Here is a 20,499-nt window from a genome sequence, read left to right as displayed (position 1 = left end):
TAACATGTTAACAAGACAAAACCACATCATGATTTCCACAGATACAGAAAAAATGTTTAGCAAAATTCAACACTAATTCATGATAATTACTCTCAACAAACTAGTAACAGAAAGGCACTTCCTCAACCTGATTAAAGGACATTTATGAAAAACTCACATCTAACATCATGATTAGACTTGCATATTGAAAACTATAAAACATTGCTGAGAAAAATTAAAGAAGATCTGAAAAACTAATAAATATTCCAAGTTCCCAGATTGGAAGAATCAGTATTTTTCAAATGGAAATTCTCTCCCAAATTGATTACATATTCAACACAATCCCTATCAACATCCAAGCTGCCTTTCTTGCATGACAGTGATCTTAGAATGTATATGGAATGCAAAAGACTAAGAATGGCCAAAACAATTTTAGGGAAAAAGAAAGGTAAAAAGTATTACACAGACTTCCAGTCAGAATAGCAGCGTAGGCAGATATAGCTCACCTCTTTGCACAACCACATCAAAATTACAACTAAAATATAGAACCACCATCACTCAGACCATCAGAAGTCAAGTTGAATGGAAGTCTGGCAAACTATAGAATTAATGAAACCACATCCATCCAGACTAGTGGGAGGGGTGCAGACAAGGAACAGGCTGGTCCCTTACCCACATGTGATAGATAAAAAATTGGGGAGTGGTATCTTTGGATAGAGGAGTCTCAGCTCCACACAGACCCCAGGCCCAGGGTTCCAGTGCCAGGAAGACAAGTCCCCACAACTTCTGGCTGTAAAAACCAGTGGGACTGAGTTGGTGGAAACTTCTGGAGCCCCAAGCAGTCCTCTTAAAGAGCCCACACACGGACTCACCTACTCAGACTCACTCCCTCTGGGCTCTAGCACCAGAGTAGCATCTTGAAAGGTACCAGTGATATACAGGGAGAAACTGAAGTGTCTGGCATCAAGGGAAGCAGAGGCCCTTGTCCCTTTTCTAAACCCTCCCTCCACAGAGCTGGCAAATAGGTGCCATATCTGAGAATCCATCCACCTGGCTAACTCTGACCAGCCTTATAGATCCCCAGGGACTCCACCCCACCCCACCCAAGCTGTTTTTCCATATGAATAGCTGGTCTAATATCAAACTTCACAACTTCCTAAATCCTACCAAACAAGCAACAGCTGGCCTCAGTGAGCCCCAGGTACTGCACTAGAAGCAGCCAGCCTAGATTCACAGCTTGGCTTTACTTGGGAATCTCCAAGCCCAGCATAAGTAGCAGTCTCACCTTAGACTGCTTTATAGCTCAGGCAGGTGGACTGGGCAAAACATAGGTGAGGGCTGAATTTTGCCTGCATCACCTGGGAAACCCCAGGGCCAGTGCACCCAGTGGACAACTACAGACCATGTCAGAGCACCACCATCATGCCCCTTGCACACCTGATCCTCCACGGAGGGTGGAGGTGGTAGTCAGTGGTCACAGCCAGTCCTGCAGCTGACTGGCTTGGGTAAATCCTTCCCATTAACCTGCCAACAGCAACCAAGGCTCTACTATAAGAGGAGGATGTACTCAGCCTACACAAAGGGTGCACCTCCATTACCTAGCTTGGGTAATAGGAGAGGTGGTGCCACTGCACCCTACAGGATACCTACTATATTAGGCCACACTATCCAGACAGAGTCAAAGCAGCTCTACCTAATACATAGAAACAAACATGGGGCGACTGCCAAAATGAGGAGACAAAGAAACATGGCCCAAATGAAAGAACATATCAAAACAGAGAAAGAGCTAAATGAAATAGAGATAAGCAATCTATCAGATGCAGAGTTCAAAACACTGGTTATAAGGATGCTCAAGGAACTTAGTGAGAACCTCAACAGCATAAAAAAGATCCAATCAGAAATGGAGGATGTGTTAATTGGAATAAAGCACAACAGTAGAGTGGATGAAGCTGAGATTCAAATCAACGATATGGAACCTCAGTAAGCAAAAAACAACCACTCAGCCCTGGCTGTTATAGCTCAGTGGATTGAGTGCGGGCCTGTGAACCAAAGGATTGCTGTTTGATTTGCAGTCAGGGCACATGCCTGGGTTGCAGGCTAATTCCCAGCAGGGAATGCAAGAGAGGCAACCATACAGTGATATACCTCTCCCTCTCTCCTTCCATTCCCCTGTAAAGATAAATAAATAAAATATTTTTAAAAACCACAAAATACTCAGAACAACAAGAAGAAAAAAGAATCCCCCCAAATGAGAATAGTACAAGCAGCCTTTGGGATAGCTTCAGGAGATCCAACATTCACATCATAGAGGTGCCAGAAAGAGATGAGAAAGACCAAGAAATTGAAAATCTACTTGAAAAAATAATAAAAGAAAACTTCCCTAATTTGGTGAAGGAAATAGATGTGAAAGTCCAGGAAGCACAGAGAGTGACAAACAAGATGGACATAAACAAGTCCACACCAAGACATATCATAATTAAAATGTCAAAAGTTAAAGATTGAGAGAATCTTAAAAGCAGCAAGAGAAAATAAGTTAGTTACCTATAGGGGAGTTGCCCTAAGACTGTCAGTTGATTTCTCAAAAGAAACTTTGCAGGTTAGAAGGGATTGGCAAAAAATATTCAAAGTCATGAAGAGCAGGGCCCTACAGCCAAGACTGCTCTACACAGCAAAGCCATCATTTAGAATGGAAGTACTGAAGGAGCTCATTATCACCAAACCATTAGTATATGAAATGTTAAAGGGACTTATTTAAGAAAAAGAAGAAAATCAAAACCATGAACAATAAAATGGCAAAAAGTAAAAATCTATCAACAGTTGAGTCTAAAAAACAAACTAACCAAACAAGAACAACACAGACAGAATCCATGGATACAAAGAACATTTTGTTGGTTACCAGATGGGAGGGGGTATGGGGGAATGGGTGAAGAGGTGAGGGGATTAAGAAGTACAAGTAGGTAGTTACAAAATAGCCATGGGGATGTAAAGTACAGTACAAGAAATGGAGTAACCAAAGACCTTATACGGATGACCCAGGGACATAACCAATGGTGAAAGGATGGCCTGAGGGAGTAGGGTCTGCTGCGTGGAAAGTGGCCAAAGGAGGGTAAAATCAGGACAACTGTCTAGCATAATGAATAAAATATAATTAAAAATTGTTTAAAAATTGTATCACTTCCAGATTTCAAAACTTAAGACACTGTATTGCTGTTAAGATAAGATATATAAGTCAATGCAACAGAAACAAGAGTTCAGAAATAAACCCTTATATTCATGGCCAATTGATTTTCCACAAAGGTACCAATGTTAGTCAATGGAAAAAGGATAGTCTTTTCAACAAATGGTGCTAGGGCTGGATATCATCATGCAAAAATAATGAGTTTAGACATTTAAACCACATTATAACAAAAAATAACTCAGTGATTCACAGCCCTAAATGTAAGTGCTGACACAATAAAACTTTTAGGAGAAAACATAGGAGAAAATCTTGGTAACACTGGGTAGGCAATGAATTCTTAGATACAGGACCAAAAGGCTTCTCCACAAAAGAAAAATATTGATCAGCTAGACTTACCAAATATTAAACACATTTTTGTGGTTACGAGAGGAAGAGGTAAGCGTTGGGGGAATTGGATAAAGGTGGTCAAAAGGTACAAACTTTCAGTAATAAGATAAAATAATTACTGGGGATGTCATATACAACATGATGACTACAGTTAACACTGCTATATGGCATATTTAAAAGTTCTTAAGAGTGTAACTCCTAAGAGTTCACATCACAAGAAAATAAAACCCTTTTCTTTCCTTTTAACATCTGTATGAGATGATAGATGTTAACTAAACTAGTGGTAATCTTTCACCATACAAGTAAGTCAGGTCATTATGCTATATACCTTAAACTTATATAATGCTGTTTCTCAATTATATCTCAATAAAAGAGGAAAAAGTACACCATTTGAAATACACCATTAAGAAAACAAAAAGAGAAGACACATATTGTGAGAAAATATCTGCAAGTCATATATCTGGAAACAGACTCGTGTCCAAAACACTTAAAGATCTCTTACAACTAAGACAGTAATCCAATTTAAAATGAGCATAAGATTTAAATCAACATTTTATCAAAGAAGATATATGAATGACTAATAAGTAGATGAAAAGATACTCAACATCATTAGTCACTAGGGAAGCACAAACCCACTAAATGCTACAATGAGAAAGATAGACAATATTAAATATTAGCAAGGATGTGAAGAAATAAAGACCATCATACACTGCTGGTAAGAGTCTAAAATGATGGGCCACTTTAGAAAATAGTTTGGCGTTTCCTAAAAAGTTAAACAGGTTTATCAATTTATGTTACTTTACCAATTTTATGTAAAAGTTCCTCTACTTACATCCCCAACAATAAGCCTTTTTTTCCACTGGAAAAAGGCAATATATACTAAACTATTAGTATACTAACTATATTACAATTAACCAAAGAGTCTATATTAATAGGATAAAACCATGCATTAAAGTAAATGTCAAGATTAAATTCAGATTTAAAAAATTTTTCATATCTTCTTTTAGCTAAGACTCTGGTGACTGCTGTGCTCTCAATTATCATTAATAGACAGGACACCGGTGAGACGGCAGGAGACCATGACATTTACAGAGAGCCATGAGTCAGGCACTGTGTTTATCTAGTCTTTGAGGCTTAAGGAGGTTGTTCTACCTAAGATCACACAGATCTGACTGCCAGAGTGAAATCTTATGCTCTGTCCTCTCTTTCATAAGGCATCTAAGAATTTCAGTTTAAAATTGAGTCTAATATTTATAAATAATATGATTTAAAATGTTATTCTCTGACTCTAGTAATAATAATTTAGATTTATGTATATACTAGAAGGGATAGCCTACAAAATAATTATTATTAAATAATGTTTTAAATATACCCGTATATACCAAAAGGGTTTTTTAAAAGATTTTATTTATTTTCAGAGAAAGGGGAAGGAAAGGAGAAAGAGTGGGAGAGAAACATCGATCAGTTGCCTCTCTCACACCTCCAAACTGGGTACACCTGTCCTGCAACCTAGGCATGTGCCCTGACTGGGAATCGAACCAGTGACTTTTCGGTTTGCAGACCAGCACTCAACCCACTGTGCCACAACCACCATGGCAAGAAAAGATTTCCAAGTATCACATCATAAAGTTATTTTAAAATATTTTCAAAATCTCAAGTCTCAACTATTTTGATGGAAAATTCATTGAAATTTCTAGTAAGAAATATCAGAGGTACCATTAAATTGTCATCTAAGTTAACAAAACTTCTAACCTCAGAATTCATTTATTCATTTATTTAAACAGTTATCATAGCTCTTTCTGCCATCTTGGAGTCTGTGGAGACATGCTGGGACCAAAACTTCTAAAATGACAAATATGTCTAGAAGGCTGTGGTTCAAAGCTATTATTGCTGGCTACAGGTGAGCTCTCCAGAACCAGAGTGAGCACAGGGCTGTTCTTAAACCCAGAGTGTTTACGTTCAGAATGAAACAATTCTATCTAGGCAGATGTGCTGATGTGTATGAAAGCAATGAACATCAGAGTGACTCTTGGTAGCAAACTGAGTAACCTGGGGAAAGGTAACTTGTGCTCATGGAAATAGTGGCACAGTTCATGCCAACTCAGAAGCAATCTTCTTGCTAAAGCCATTGGACACAAAATCCACGTAGTACTGTACTCCTAGAGAATTTAAACTTACTGAAAAGTGGATTTATACTCTTGTTAAAAAAATAAGTTACCAAGAGCAGGCACATTATCTTATTTACACCAGGAAAGCACAACCTTTTGACTAGTTCTTTAATCAGTACCAATACTACAGAAGTGTATATTACCTATTTTGATACCTAATCAAACATCTTACACCAAATTGAATATTTTGAGCTTCTATAACGTTTTACTCAAGCAGTGTTAGAAATCCCTTTTTAATTGAGTTACCTGTATATAAAAAGTAGCTCAAATTTTTTAGGTTTCACTTTGCTATAATTCATTCCATGTTTATAACACTGTAAGTACATTTTTTGACAGAAGGAACAATGGGTTCCACGTGTATATTTTAGTTGAACTTAGGCTCTTTTACAAAGGCCTTTATTCAGGCTGCCTCAAGAAGGTTGCCCTCAACATAAAAAGTAACTAAAAAATAAAAACAAAGGGGAAGAAATAAACCTGCTCAGCAACATTACACACACAAAAAAGCAGAACACTGAATTTATACTTTACCTGCTGGTTTAAGGTCTCCTATTCGAATAATGTGTGGCCAGTGCTGAAGTGTTTTTGCAAAAAAGGGGTTGGTTACTCCTAATATGACTGAAGGCCTACATAAAAAATAAAATATTATTAAATTTTAGAAAGTGAGAAAAAGATGAACATTCCATCAGTGAAGAATAGTTTATCATTTCTTCTGAGTGAATAATAAACAGATTATCTTTTCCTTCATCCAATGTATTACATATGAACTACATGTGAGATACCATGTTTAGCACTGGGCATATAAAAATGAAAAGACATAGTCTTTTTAAAACTACGGAGTTAAAAGGATATATATACTAAATTATGATGCTAGAAATCATAAGACAGTGAAGGTGGTATAAAATGTACAATAATTACAAAGGAGACACTATGTCTACTGGGGATTAAAGGATGACCTCCTCAAATAGATGACATTCGTACAAAGATATGAAAGATGAATAGGAGGTCTCTGCCAAGTGGATAAGGATGGTAAAGGTGATGCAAGAGAATGAAGAGTATGTGCAAAGCAATGCAGTGAGATCGTGATCTGTTTGTAGAACTACGGATAGTTCAGCATTCCTAAAGCACAAAGCTGGAAAGATAAATAGTCAGAAATAAAAATAATTGGGCAGATGCTGACCAGACACTAAGTCCAAGTTAATATGCTGAGAAGTTTAAATGTTATCTGGCAGGCAAATGAAAGCTTCTAGAGAACTGAGTAGAGGAATGCCATGTGAATGAAAATATACCCATTAGAAAGGTTACTCTGGGGAATATTCAGAAGATACCCTACAAGGAAGGGAAGAGGTTTGAGAAAAAGCAACAGCAAATATGATAAAAAGACAGTAGGACTGGGAAGAGTTTTGGAAAGAAAATAACATGTTATAAGAGCTATTTTAGGATACTGAATTGACACAATTTGGTAAAACAATGTGCACCATATCAAGAAGAAATATATGACAATTTAGGTTTTGAGAGCTAAACTAAAACTTGTATTGTTCATGAAAATGGTAAGAGGCCTGGGGTTTTTGAAGAAAAAGAGAAACAGAATTCAGTTTAAACGTGTTTTTAGTTGCCATTAAGATGTCCAGGTAGCAACGTAGTTAAAAATAAATTAAACCTGGATGTACAGACCTGCACCTTATACAGATCTTGGCTGGGAACATAAACTTCAGTCATCAGAATAAAGGTTTTAACAGAAGCTGTGGGTACAGATAAGATTGTACAGAAAAAATCATCAGTCTGAAATCAGAACCCAGAACACAACATGGAGAACACCAACATCTAAGGGGCTACCAAAGAAAGAAAAGACTGCACAGGAGAATGAGATGCGCCACCAGACAGCCAGGTGAGAGTGGTAGCAGGGTTAAAAATATTTTCAAGGTCAACATCTTAAATGTTACAAGAAAGGGAAAGCAGAAAAAATGGGGCACTAATATATCCACTGGATCAAGCAGGGAGATAGGAATTGCTGACTTTGGCAAGAACAACTTCAGTAGAAATGGAGAAATCAACCTGCAATGGACTGAGAAGCAACCAGGAAATTGAGAAATGGTTATTTTTATTCTGTTACTCTAGACACATACCTATGAAAGAAGGTGAGTAATATAGCAGGAGCTAAAAGGGGAAGGGTAAGGTAATCTTCCCCTATTTATAAACTAGGAAGAATTTTCATGTTTACATGCAGATTCAATGAAGAGAAAGAAAAAGAAGTTACAGAGCAAGAAGAGATAACTGATGCCATTAGACGTCCTGAAGTATTAAAGGAAGAACCGAAAGTACGGTTATTAATGATAATACAGCTCCCACTAATAAATCAAGGAAAAATAAGATACCGACTCTTGAAATGTGAGCCAGCAGTTCCTTAAACCTTCCTCAATAAAATCAATCTGCCAAAAAGTTCAAAATTTAAACTTTTAAATTATTGTCAAAAATTACTCTACATAATTTGGTTATAAAGGTTATAACTGCTTGATAAAAGCTACTTTGTTTACTTACGGGGCTTGAGTACGGGTAGTATATTCTTTGAATTCACTATCATGAATAGTGAAATAAGGTCGGAAATCACTGAAGTACTTCAATGGAGAAATACAGCTGTGGAGCAAGAAGAATATATAAAACAAAGGACACAAAATTAAAGGCCATGCTCAATAACTATAAAATATCCATATACACAGTATACCCCCAATAGGAAAATTTATCTGCTTCAATAAATGGTAAACTCATTTCAGAAAACTAGAAAGCAAATGGAAATACATAATGTGAAATGGCATACTAAAAGAACACTGGACTTGGGGCAGAAGATGGGATGAAATTTTGGTTCATTGACTAGTTTTATGCCTTTCACTAGACACTGACCATTCATGCAACTAATATTTATCAGGTACCAACTTCATGTTAAGTCAGCAATTTTCAACCATTTTCATCTCATGGCCCACATAAACTAATAATTAAAATCCTGCAGCACACTAAAAAATGTATTATATTGGGTTGGCCAAAAAGTTCATTTGGTTCCCATAAGATGGCTCTAGTAGTATTTAGTTGTCTTTAAGCTCATTCAGAACAATTTTTTTAGACTGTATCATGACAGGGGTCATATCAGCATGCATTTAAAAACAAACATCAAAACTGGTGAATTTTTGTGTAGCCATTGTAATACTGAAGATGGTAGAAAATACACAATGGTTCTGGCATATTATGCTTTATTATTTCAAGAAAGGTAAAAATGCAACTGAAATGCATAAAAAGATTTGTGTAGTGTATGGAGAAGGTGCTGTGACTGATCAAATGTGTTACAAGTGTTTTTGCAAAGTTTTGTGCTGGAGATTTCTCTCTGGATGATGCTCCACAGTCGGGTAGACCAGTTGAAGTTGATAGCGATTAAATCAAGAGTTCTCAATTGTTCTCATTAATTGAGAACAATCGACGTTATCCATGTGGGAGATAGCCAACATACTCAATATCCAAATCAATAAAGTTATTTGTGAAAATGAAAAATGTCTTTTATTTTACAGAAAAAAAACATATAGACTTTTTGGCCAACTCAATATTTTTTACCGATCTGACAAAAAAGAATTATTTTTTTTCAAATTGTAAGAGAAAGTTTTTTTAGGAAGTTATAGAGGTAACAGAAGAGAGCCCCCTGGGCTGCACAAGCACAGGAAATAAGTTACAGAAGCGAAAGAAGAGCCCATGGAGTTTAAGGAGAGGAAAAGGCAACAGTAACATGTGTCTGGGGGGGAGAAGAGGGGGAAAGGAAAGGCGCTGGTATGTTCCTGAGGAGAGCGCTGGCATCATTTAGATTTGTTCACACCTCATGACTCCTGTTGTATTGGCTGTTGTAATTTTTAATAAAAAATCTAAGGGAAAAGAGGTCAGTGTCCTCAACTAAATCGTCAGGTATTGTATGATTTTAGAATTCTTGCAGCACATCAGTTGAAAAATCACAGGTGTAAGTAAATGAATGTGTTTGTTGTGCAAGAAAACAAGAACATGGTTCCAGCCCTCATTAAGCCTGAATTAATTTTCTCATCCATAAATCTGTGCTATAGTGAACACTACCTTCTTACAAGGCTGTTGTGTGGATAAATGCAATAAATGCACAAACATGTAACAAATGGGGAAGTGCTACAAGTATCACCATCATGAACCAAATATATATATACTCACTTAACAAGTGCCAATACAGTCTCTGAAGACTCTGAAGGTGATGGTGCCATGACCACAAGGGGCTCCCCCAACAGCACCAGCTCCCAAAGCATCTGACTATGAAGGAAAACTGGGCAGAAGCATCTGAAAGGTGTTAACACAGTAAAAATACTGTTATTTAACCAACTTAAGTTCTTACATAATCATCCTAAAAACTTCACACTGATATAAATTTTCCAGCTATTTGTACCTTGACCTGGTGTACAAATTCATATGAAATACGGTGATGCTTAGTTTAAAAGCAAATACTTTCTATATTAAAAAATGATGAAAACATATCACAAGTGGGATTTCTAATACAACACACAATGATTTCCTAGACAGATCCTCTTCATAGAGAAATGCTGCGTATTTTTATAGCAACCCTGGAATTAGGTGGAAGCCTATCAGGATAAAACTCTGGCATTTGAATTAACCTCAGACATTTGGTAACTTTTACTTATTTAGTAATTTCTTCCTGATAGGGTAATAATTTTTCATAGTAGCTTAGGGGAAAATACTTATCTACTTATAAAAATCATAACCAGTTAACCTAGTTGAAAACACCTTTTTAAAAAAAAAGAAAAAGAATGACATTTAAGTGCAAAAATATGCAACAAATCTATGAGATGGAAGTTAGAAAAGTTAATTTTAACTATTCAAAGAAAAGAAGACAAATGTGAAAGAAGAGCAAAAAAAAAAAGAGAGTATTAAATAGTTCAAGGATAAGGCAAAAGAACTCTTTTTTTCTCTTTCCTTCCTAAACAATTCAATCCTAAAGCACAGCACCGTTCATGGTAGGAATATCTGGCAGGAGGGAAAGAGAGACATGTTGGTTGGCCCAGAGAGGGAGAGTCAGGGCTTATCTGAGATAAGGTAGACATCCAGGTAGAGGGGGTGGCTGCTGGAATCCAAACATGATGAGGTATAAATGTATGAAGGTGATCTGGTTTGGGTGAGAGTCCAGGAAGTGTGAGGGACTTGAAGGGGCAGTGTGATACGGAAGCAGAGCCATAAGAGGTTGAGGAGGTTATTAATAGTGGGGTGTCAGGGCAGGGAAATGAGGGTGTCCACATGGAGAAATGGCCTGGAGAGAGGTGCATAATACGATACTATGGTAAGTAGGATAAGGAGGGCATCCATATGAGCATTGGCCGGGCATTGGAAGTCAGAGTACAAGCAGTGTGAGAGGATGGGTTCCAGATGGAGAGGTGGCCTAGTGTGGGATATGGAACCCTGGCTTGGGTAGGAGTGTAACCATGTGGAGGTCAATGTGGCTTGGATCAGAGCCTGAGCAGGATAAAGAGGGTGTCCATGAAGGGCAGCTGGGTCTAGAGTGTCAGACAAAGCCCAAGAGAGATAAGAAAGGCATTTTCACAGAAGAGGGCTGCAGCAGAGAGGGAGATTAGTTACTAACAGAACTGATCAAATAATTAAGTTAAGAATGACAGGTAGCCCTGGCTGGTGTAGCTCAGTGGATTGAGCACAATCCTGTGAAGCAAAGGGTTTCTGGTTCGATTCCCAGTCAGGGCACATGCCTGGGTTGCGGGCCAGGTCCCCAGTAGGGGATACATGAGAGGCAACCACACATTGATGTTTCTCTCCCACTCTTTCTCCTTCCCTTCCCCTTTCTCTAAAAAATAAATAAATTAAAAAAAAGGAGTGACAGGCTGTAGTTACTCAAAGAAAAGAAATATACATATGGAAAGGAAGAAAACTAGAGTGAACCCTGTCATGTTGGATTGGGATGGGGGGTATTAGTGTGACTGTATTGTTTTCAATATATATTGAAATAGACATAAATATGTGTGTAAAGATGCACATAAATGTGAATATACATGTATGCATGCATTATACACACATATAATATATATATGTGTGTGTATATATATATATATATATATATATGTATATATATATATATAAAATAATATTCCTTAGCTCTGGTCACTAAGATGGCCTAAAACCAATGATATCCAATAGCAATGAGCACAACTAGTGACCAGCTCTTGGCTTCTAAGTCTCCACTGGGGAAAAAAAAAAAAGCCAAAGCTCTTTGGAGAAATAGCTGATTCTGACAATGGGCAAGAGAAAATAAAAGACAATCTTGGAACCCAAAAGAACTTAAAATAAATGTTCACAGAAAGACATAAGTTCATAGTAGCATTATACATTATAGCCAAAATATAAGAAACCATCCAAATGTCCTTTGATGAATTAATGAATAACAAAATGTGATATATATCCATACAATGGAAAATTATTTGACCACAAAAAGAATGAAGTAATAATTCATGGTTCTGTATGAATAAACCATGAAAACAATAAAAAAGAAGGTAGAGGCCAAAAGCTACATGTTGTATGACTGTATTTATAAGAATTGTCCAGAATAGGCAAATCCATAGAGACAGGAAGTAGATCAGTGACTACCAGAGGCTGGGAAACAGAGAATGGGGGGTAAGTACTAATATGGGTACAGGGTTACTTTTTGAAGTGATGAAAATGTCCTGGAACTAAATAGTAGTGATAGTCACATAACTTTGTGATAATTAAAAGCCACCAAATTATATACTTTAAAAGAGTAAGTATTATAATATGTGAATTATATATCAATTTTTAATTTAAAAAATAAGCCTGAAGCATATTAAACCAGAAAGCAAGAAAGTGTTTTTAAAAATGACAAGAATATGGCAGAAAAAGAGAGACCGGGTTGAAATGGTTCTCACTGGTCAACGTGGGGATAATCTGAAGATGAAAATAGATGACAACTATGGATTTTAATAACCAGTTGAATAAAAACAGGAAACAGAAAGTCCATACAGATACACATAAACAGTGTAATGTTTTAAAATATTTCTACAAATTTACTGACACTCCTTTTAAAACACAGAGCCTAATTCTCCCCTTCTTAGGTATGGGCTGAATTAGTGGCTCACAGGTAATGAACAGAATAAGGTAAAGTGACAATGTACAACTTTGAAGGCTAGGTCGTAAGAGTCATTGTGGCTTCAGCCTTCTTTAGGCCATGTGCTGATGTGAGAACATTCAAGCAGCCCTATGCAGAGGCACACATGGCTAGGAATGAGGCCTCCTGCCAATAGCAAGAAGGAACTGTGACCTCCATCCACCAACGACTAAGTAGGTAAGCCATCTAGGGAAGCAGATCTCCAGGCCCAGCTGTCCTGTTGACTAAACCTCAGCTGACATCTTGACTGCAATTACATAACAGATCCAGAGCTAGAACCATCCTGCTAAGCATTTCCCAGATTCCTGACCCTCAGAAACTGTATGAGATAATGTCTGTCCATTTGAGATTCTAAGTATTGGAATATTTTATTATACAGCAAGAAATAACTAATACAATACTTTCAAAGTAGCTCCCCGCAAAATACTTAATTACAAGTATTAATTACAAGGAAAAAAGAATACTTATCAATGAAGAAGCTTAGAGAACACCACTTTAATTTTATTTTTTATCTTCACCCAAGGATACTTTTTTCACTGCTTTTACAGAGGTGGGAGAGGGGAGAGAGAGAAACACTGGTGCAAGAGAGAAATATCCATCAGTTGCCTCCCATACGTGCTACAACCAGGAGGAAGCCACAACATAGGTATGTGCCCTGACGGGATCGAACCAGCAACCTTTCAATTTATGGGACAATGCTTCAACCAACTGAGCCACACTAGCCAAGGCAGAGACCACCACTTAAATCAAGTGATCAAAGTGAACATAATCAGTAACAAGGAAGCCAAACTTGTATACTACTTCCTTGCTAAAGATGCAGAGCCTGAATCAAATAACCGTCCTATAATCCACAAGAATGTCAGGGTTGCAAGCATGAAAGAAAGACTGAAGGGCCATGCCAGACTAAAAGAGAGAAACTAGAAAGACATGACAACTAAATACTACAGATGATTCTCAACTAAGAATTATTGTGAAAACTGTTGATATTGCATGTGGTCTTAGTATTAGATGACATTAATCTATCAATGTTAATTTTCCAATTTTGATAGTTGCATTGTGTCCTAATTTATAGAAAATAGACACTTAAGTATTCAGAGGTGATGAGGCATCACGTTTCCAACTTAAAATCAAATGGTTCAGGCAAAAAAGTCTTCTGTAATGCACTTACCAGTTTTCTGTAAATTTGTGATTATTTCAAAATTTTATATATAATATATAACTTTAAATATATTTTTTTCTATTTTAAATGCATGTATACAGTTGTCCCTCTACATTGATAGGGGGTAGAATCCATGACCCCTGCAGATACTAAAGTCCATAGATGATCAAGTCCATTACATAAAATAGCATAGTATTTGCATGTCACCTATGCATACGCTCTCACATACTTTAAATTATCTCCAGATTACTTATAATACCTAATATAAATTCCATGTAAATAGTTGTTAGAGCATATTGTTTAGGATTTAATGAAAGGAAGTCTAAACATGTTCAGGACAGATGCAATCATCATAGGCCTAACTATATAGTACTAATCAGCAACAACGTAACTTTTTTTAAAAAGGCAAAAGATTTGTGCAATTGGAACAGAAACCAGAGTGTTACAACATAACATTTAAAAAATATATTTTTGATCCACAGTTAAGGGGAAGGATAAAGGGGACATGTAATTTACATGCCTCTTGCTTTGTGAAGAACTGACAGTAAGTCAGTGAATAATCATGAAGTGAAATGTACTGGACTCTAAGCAAGAGAGTATCAGTCTCTTTTGAAGAAAACTGTCCCTGAATTCCAAGCTCAACTTAAAAACTAAATGAGAATACTATTTCTGTGATCAACAGAAAGATAAAAACCAAAGGCATGGTCCCTGAAGCAGTAGTTTAAAGAGTCTTGACCTGGTAAAAGGAGGGAAACTGGCCCCTACATTCAACTGCATCTGTCTTTCAACTTCAAACATCTTTCCAGGTCTGTCCTTTGCTCAAGCTCAGTCTTTTTTTTTTTAAATATATTTTATTGATTATGCCATTATAGTTGTTCTATTCCCCCCCTTCATTCCCCTCCACCCTATGCACCCCCTCCCCCACCATTCCCCCCCCTTTAGTTTATGACCACGTGTCTCAAGTTCTTTAGATTCTATATCTCCCCTACTATTATTGCCCTCCCCCCATCTATTTTCTACCTACCATCTATGCTACTTATTTTCTGTACCTTCTCCCCCCTTCTCCTTCTCCCACTCCCGTTGCCAACCCTCCTTGTGATCTTTATTTCTATGGTTCTGCTCCTGATCTAGCTATCCTCTTAGTTTTTGTTTTAGGTGTGGTTGTTAAGAACTGTGAGTTTGCTGTCCTTTCACTGTTCATCTTTTTTATCTTCTTTTTCTTAGATAAGTCCCTTTAATATTTTATATAATAAGGGCTTGGAGATGATGAACTCCTTGAACTTGACCTTATCTGAGAAGCACTTTATCTGCCCTTCCATTCTAAATGAAAGCTTTGCTGGGTAGAGCAATGTTGGGTGTAGGTCTTTGGATTTCATGACTTGGAATACTTCTTTCCAGCCCCTTCTTGCCTGTAAGGTCTCTTTTGAGAAATCAGCTGACAGTCTGATGGGAACTCCTTTGTAGGTGACTGTCCCCTTATCTCTTGCTGCTTCTAGGATTCTCTCCTTCATTTTCATCTTGGCTAATGTAATGATGATGTGCCTTGGTGTGTTCCTTCTTGGGTCCAACTTCTTTGGGACTCTCTGAGCTTCCTGGATTTCCTGCAAGTCTATTTCCTTTGCCAGATTGGGGAAATTCTCCTTTATTATTTGTTCAAATAAGTTTTCCACTGATGGCTGTTCCTCTTCCCCTTCTGGCACCCCTATAATTCTGATGTTGGAACATTTAAAGATGTCCTGGAGGATCCTAAGCCTCTCCTCGTTTTTTTTGAATTCTTGTTTCTTTATCCTTTTCTGTTTGGTCTTCTTTTCCCTCTTTTTGGTCCACTCCTTTGATTTGAGTCCCAGTTTCCTTTCCATCACTATTGGTTTCCTGTGCATTTCCCTTCATTTCGATTAGTTTAGCCTTCATATGTTCCTCTAATTTGTGACTAAAATCAACCAGTTCTGTGAGCATCCTGATCACTGGTGTTTTGAACTGTGCATCTGAAAGTTTGGCTATTTCTTCCTTGCTTAGATTTATTGGCTCTGGGGCTCTGAGTTGTTCTTGAGCCATGTTTTGATCTGTTCATGCCTGTTAGGTATGAGGAGCGGAGCCTTAGATGGTCACCAGGGCGGGGCCACCCAGGTCGCTGGTTTGTGATGCTGTAGGTGGGGGTGGGGTCAAAGAGGGACAATTGCGGTCCCCTCTGCCGCTTCCTGCCACTGGGGCCTGCATGGTCTGTCTCCCTGCTCCCTCCTTCACCAGTTTATCAGTTTGGCTGAAGGGTTCGTTGTTGTCAGACATCCGTGAAGTTCAATTTTCTGTGGTTTTGGCTGCGTTTTTGTTGCTAAAACTTTGTTGTTTTTAAACTTGGTTGTGGGAGGAGGCACAGTGCTCCCACCTATGCCTCCATCTTGGCGGAAGTCCTCAAGCTCAGTCTTGATATAAAACTATTACCTTCAATATAACTGATAACCATTTAAACTCTCATTTACACTAACAAAGGTAAAATGTAAGCTCTACCTACACAAAGTAATATTGTCATGGATAAAGCATTAATCCATTATCAGAGATTATGGTAAATGCTTGGCATGGTACTCTCGCTGTGTAAGGTTATTATTCTTCAAAGTTTGGTTTTCTCACCTCTTGAATTTGAATAACAAAAATTAAACAATTTTTAATTGTTAAGAACGTACTAACTTGTTCTTCTAAAAAAAAAAATAACATGTACTTCATATTCACCAGAAAAGACACATACTCTTCAAAGGTGTTAGTGGTGGAATTAATTACTACAAAAGCAAAGATGACTGATGATAAAAAAGAATTAAGACTTTTATATACTTAGTAGTTCAAAAGAAAATATGTCTGGTAACTAAATTCTATATTAACTTTGCCAGTTACTCAGTTTATTCCTTAATGAATTAAGTATCAAAACTATGAATAGTATGAATCCCTCTTAGTACATATTTCCTGTTATTTTCATTTATTTGGAGGACACTTCCCATTTTCATCGTAAGAATGCTACACTTATTTTTTTAAGAAAATTAATTTTTTAAGATTTATAGCTTATATAGAGTAAAATTCACCCTTACCAAAGATACAGAAGTTCCATGACCCCCCCCAAATTTTCCCATCCCTTTTGTAGTCCATTTCCCTCTCCCACTCCCAGGCAGCCATTAACCTGATTTCTATCTCAATAGTTTTGCCTTTTCTAGAACACTGTATAAATGTACACATTCAGTAAGTAGCTCTCTAAAATCTAGCTTTTTTCACTAAACATAATGCTCCTGAGAATCATCCATGTTGCTGACTACATCAATACTTCATTCCTTTTTTTAACTGCTGAGTAGTAGTCCATGCACATGCATATATCTCATTTTGTTTATCCATTTACCAGTGTTAGGCTGGTATATAAAGGCACTATAAACATTTGCACAGAGGTCTTTGTATAAATATGTTTTAATTTTTATTGAGTAAATACATAAAAGTGGGATTACTGGGCTGTACTAGGGTCAGTATATAAAACAAATCTAGCATATAAAATTAATCAGTCTTTGAAGCAGTAGTCCACTCAGTTTGAAGGTCACACACTCATACTCACACATAAAACCCACATATAAAATAAATCTAACCAAAACCCATTTGTCCCTGGCCAGGTAGCTTCGCTGGTTAGAGTGTTGTCCCAATATACCTAGGTTGTGGGTTTGATCCCCAGTTAGGGCACATACAAGAATCAACCAATTAATGCATAGATAAGTGGAACAAATTGAAGTTTCTCTCTCTCTCTTTTTCTCCCCCATCCTTCTTTCTCTAAAATCAGTTAAAAATAAAAACCTATTCAAAGTCTTTCACATCACTGCTGATTACACATATTAGTATTTAGTAATTGCTTGTTTATAACAGTGGTTTCTCAAGTTGTTTCTCTACATGTGAGAACCGCCCAGGAGCTAGAACTTGGGCACCAACCCAAAGATTCTTATTTAGCCGCTCTGTGTAAGGCATAAACATCAGTACTTTTTCCTTCTTTCTTTTCTAACTGCTAGATCATATTTTTTCTTATTTTGCATTTTGAAAAGTTTCAAACATACAGAAAAATAAAGATAATAGTATAAGAACCACTTTATGCATATCACCTAGTGTTGACAATATTTTGGCATTTTTACTTCAATTATTTTTTCTTACTGAAGTACTTTAAAACACAAACTTCATATTTCACCTCGAAATACTTTAAAACGCATCTCCAAAAAAAATAAGTGCACTTTTTTTACATCATTACAATACCATTCTCACATCAACCCAAAACAATTTGTTTCTACTATGTAATATATCCCAATCCATATCCAAATTTTCCTAACATGCAGTCATGGACAAACCACTGATTTATAACATGTGAAACATAATGATTATTTTCTTTTAATTTTTTCCAGATTTCATATAAGAACATTCATTTTCTAAAGAAATTAACATCACAAAGCAAATGAGAAAAGACAATTAAAATTTTTTACTCTTTACCTGAAAAGATCTACCTCATGAACAGTAGGTAAAATAACAGATATTTGTGTGTCTGCCTAAGAGATAGAAAAGAAAAAATAGAGATGTCACTAAAATTTACAGAAATTGATTTTTAAAATATGGCTATTTATCTCATGATCAATTAGCATATTGCCCTATCTTATAAGATTCTCTTCCTCAAAGAGAAGCCATGAAAGAATGTGTCTTAACCAATCTCTCCCAACACAGCAGAAGGTCAAGGAAACACAAATTCCATGGTTAAAGCATTAACTCAACAGTCAGATTAATTCACAACTATATGAAATGGTAACATAATACTGGTTGATATATGTAACAGGCAAAATTAGCTTTCCTTCTGCTCTCCATTTTATTTAATTCAAAGAACAATGGGAGTCCTGTTTCAAATGAAAAATTCAACGCCACTCATAAACAGATGTAGTTAGGGGGAAAATGAAAGGCAATCATAACTACAGAATCCTTTTGACTAAGCTTCCTGAAAACAGAAGACTGCTGACCATTCTTTAAGAGGCTTCATTAGAATTAAATCTTGTTTAAAAATAATATTTACTTTCCCCTTGTCCTCACAATCACAGTATAAATTCTGAGTTCTTGACAGTATCTACTAGGGAAAAAACAAGAAAAATATCTCAGAAACATCAGGAAGTTTATTATCAATTCATTTATAAACTTGTATTAGGATATTTCAGTAATATTCAGAAGTGTATCATAAACCCAAGAAACTGTATTTGCTAGTTTAAAATTTCTGTTATAGAGACTCTATGTGCTGAATTATTCTATCACAGTACCACACTACCTGTTGAGTTAACTGCGCTATTTGAGTTGTCCCAGGTTTGTCATGACATGTGGGAATCCGTACCTTAAAGAGAAAAAAGAAATTAACTTGGGCAACAAAAGAATGAATGTCCTTTCTTTAATTTTCCAGTCCCACTTCAATGACGGAGCAGAGTGCTCTATCCTGCTGCTAAAAAGGTATACTCAGCAATGCCTAAAAACCCATAAAAACAAAGTATTTATGTCAGATTTAAAAATAAAGTCATACTTATTCTCAGTCACAGCAGAAGTAAGTGAACCAAGGTCTCTACACTCCCATACATACAGAAATCACTAATTCAATGAGAAGCAAATGTGCTGAAAAACATAAAAAAGGACATCAACTTCGTACCACTTCCTGTTTATTATTCCAATATTTGCTTCATTAATATACAAAGCCAAACACACCCTCTCAAGCTTTGCAAACTATGGGATAAATATCATAGAAAACCATGAGAACTCTGAACCCAGAACTGTAAGTACTGCTTTTGATGATTTCTAAGGGAAAACAAAACACAGCTCCTACAGAAATAAACACATCTAAAGAGACAGCATTGCCAAAAATAAGTCCGACATGAAAATGAATTACAAAAGCACTCAGATCACACTCATACAAAGCCCGAGAGCAAAATGCTGATTTACTTTTAAAAATGAAAGAAAGAAACTTAATAGAGAGCAATACCCTAGGATGGACATGTTCAGTCTGACATTACATGTTAAGATCATTTAAGACTAAAAACCAATGGCTTTCCTAATTTCTTTTAATTTTAAGTAATTCATACTTGATTCTACACATTTTGCAATACCATTCATCTCTGAGGGCCATGGCGTAGAAGAATTTTAGGTGGCATTTACATTCACATGCATTATATAAGAATGAACCCCTTATGCAAATCCTACAGGATGATGGGATTAGGGGCCCCTGGAGTTGTCTGACTAATGGTTCTATACAGCATGGTGAACTGTGGTATCTCTGTAACTCTTCACATAAAAGAAAAAACAAAACAAACCCCAGTGAAAGCAATAGCAGAACTGAATGTTATTAGGAAGTTAAAAAGCAAAACTCATGTGTGAAATGTCCTAGAGATCTTTTAAAAAGGAGACAAATGAAATA

At 36.6% G+C, this 20,499-nt stretch overlaps 1 protein-coding gene and 1 long non-coding RNA gene across 6 annotated transcripts in view; one reads left to right on the top strand and one right to left on the bottom strand.

Annotated features, from left to right (window-relative positions):
* The window catches only part of DENND6A (DENN domain containing 6A), a 69,078-nt gene that overhangs the window by 7,879 nt on the left and 40,700 nt on the right, over nucleotides 1-20,499 (bottom strand). For 3 of the 5 annotated variants that reach the window (XM_053669294.1, XM_053669296.1, XM_053669297.1), the window contains 6 exons: nucleotides 19,369-19,431; nucleotides 19,123-19,173; nucleotides 18,555-18,610; nucleotides 9,919-10,041; nucleotides 8,248-8,343; nucleotides 6,241-6,335 (listed from right to left, as the gene is read on the bottom strand). In XM_053669294.1, the coding sequence (XP_053525269.1) occupies nucleotides 6,241-6,335; nucleotides 8,248-8,343; nucleotides 9,919-10,041; nucleotides 18,555-18,610; nucleotides 19,123-19,173; nucleotides 19,369-19,431 (484 nt within the window). The remainder of the gene's footprint in view (nucleotides 1-6,240; nucleotides 6,336-8,247; nucleotides 8,344-9,918; nucleotides 10,042-18,554; nucleotides 18,611-19,122; nucleotides 19,174-19,368; nucleotides 19,432-20,499) is intronic. The other 2 variants (XM_053669295.1, XM_053669298.1) reach the window with 1 other exon arrangement.
* The window catches only part of LOC128628025 (uncharacterized), a 56,344-nt gene that overhangs the window by 32,747 nt on the left and 3,098 nt on the right, over nucleotides 1-20,499 (top strand). The gene's annotated exons all lie outside the window — the stretch shown is intronic.

This window comes from Artibeus jamaicensis, unplaced genomic scaffold (genome assembly GCF_021234435.1).
Source record: "Artibeus jamaicensis isolate MK-2021 breed Jamaican fruit bat unplaced genomic scaffold, CSHL_Jam_final contig_519, whole genome shotgun sequence".
In the NCBI taxonomy this organism is placed as follows: Eukaryota; Metazoa; Chordata; class Mammalia; order Chiroptera; family Phyllostomidae; genus Artibeus; species Artibeus jamaicensis.
This window is presented reverse-complemented; position numbering and strand designations above follow the sequence as displayed.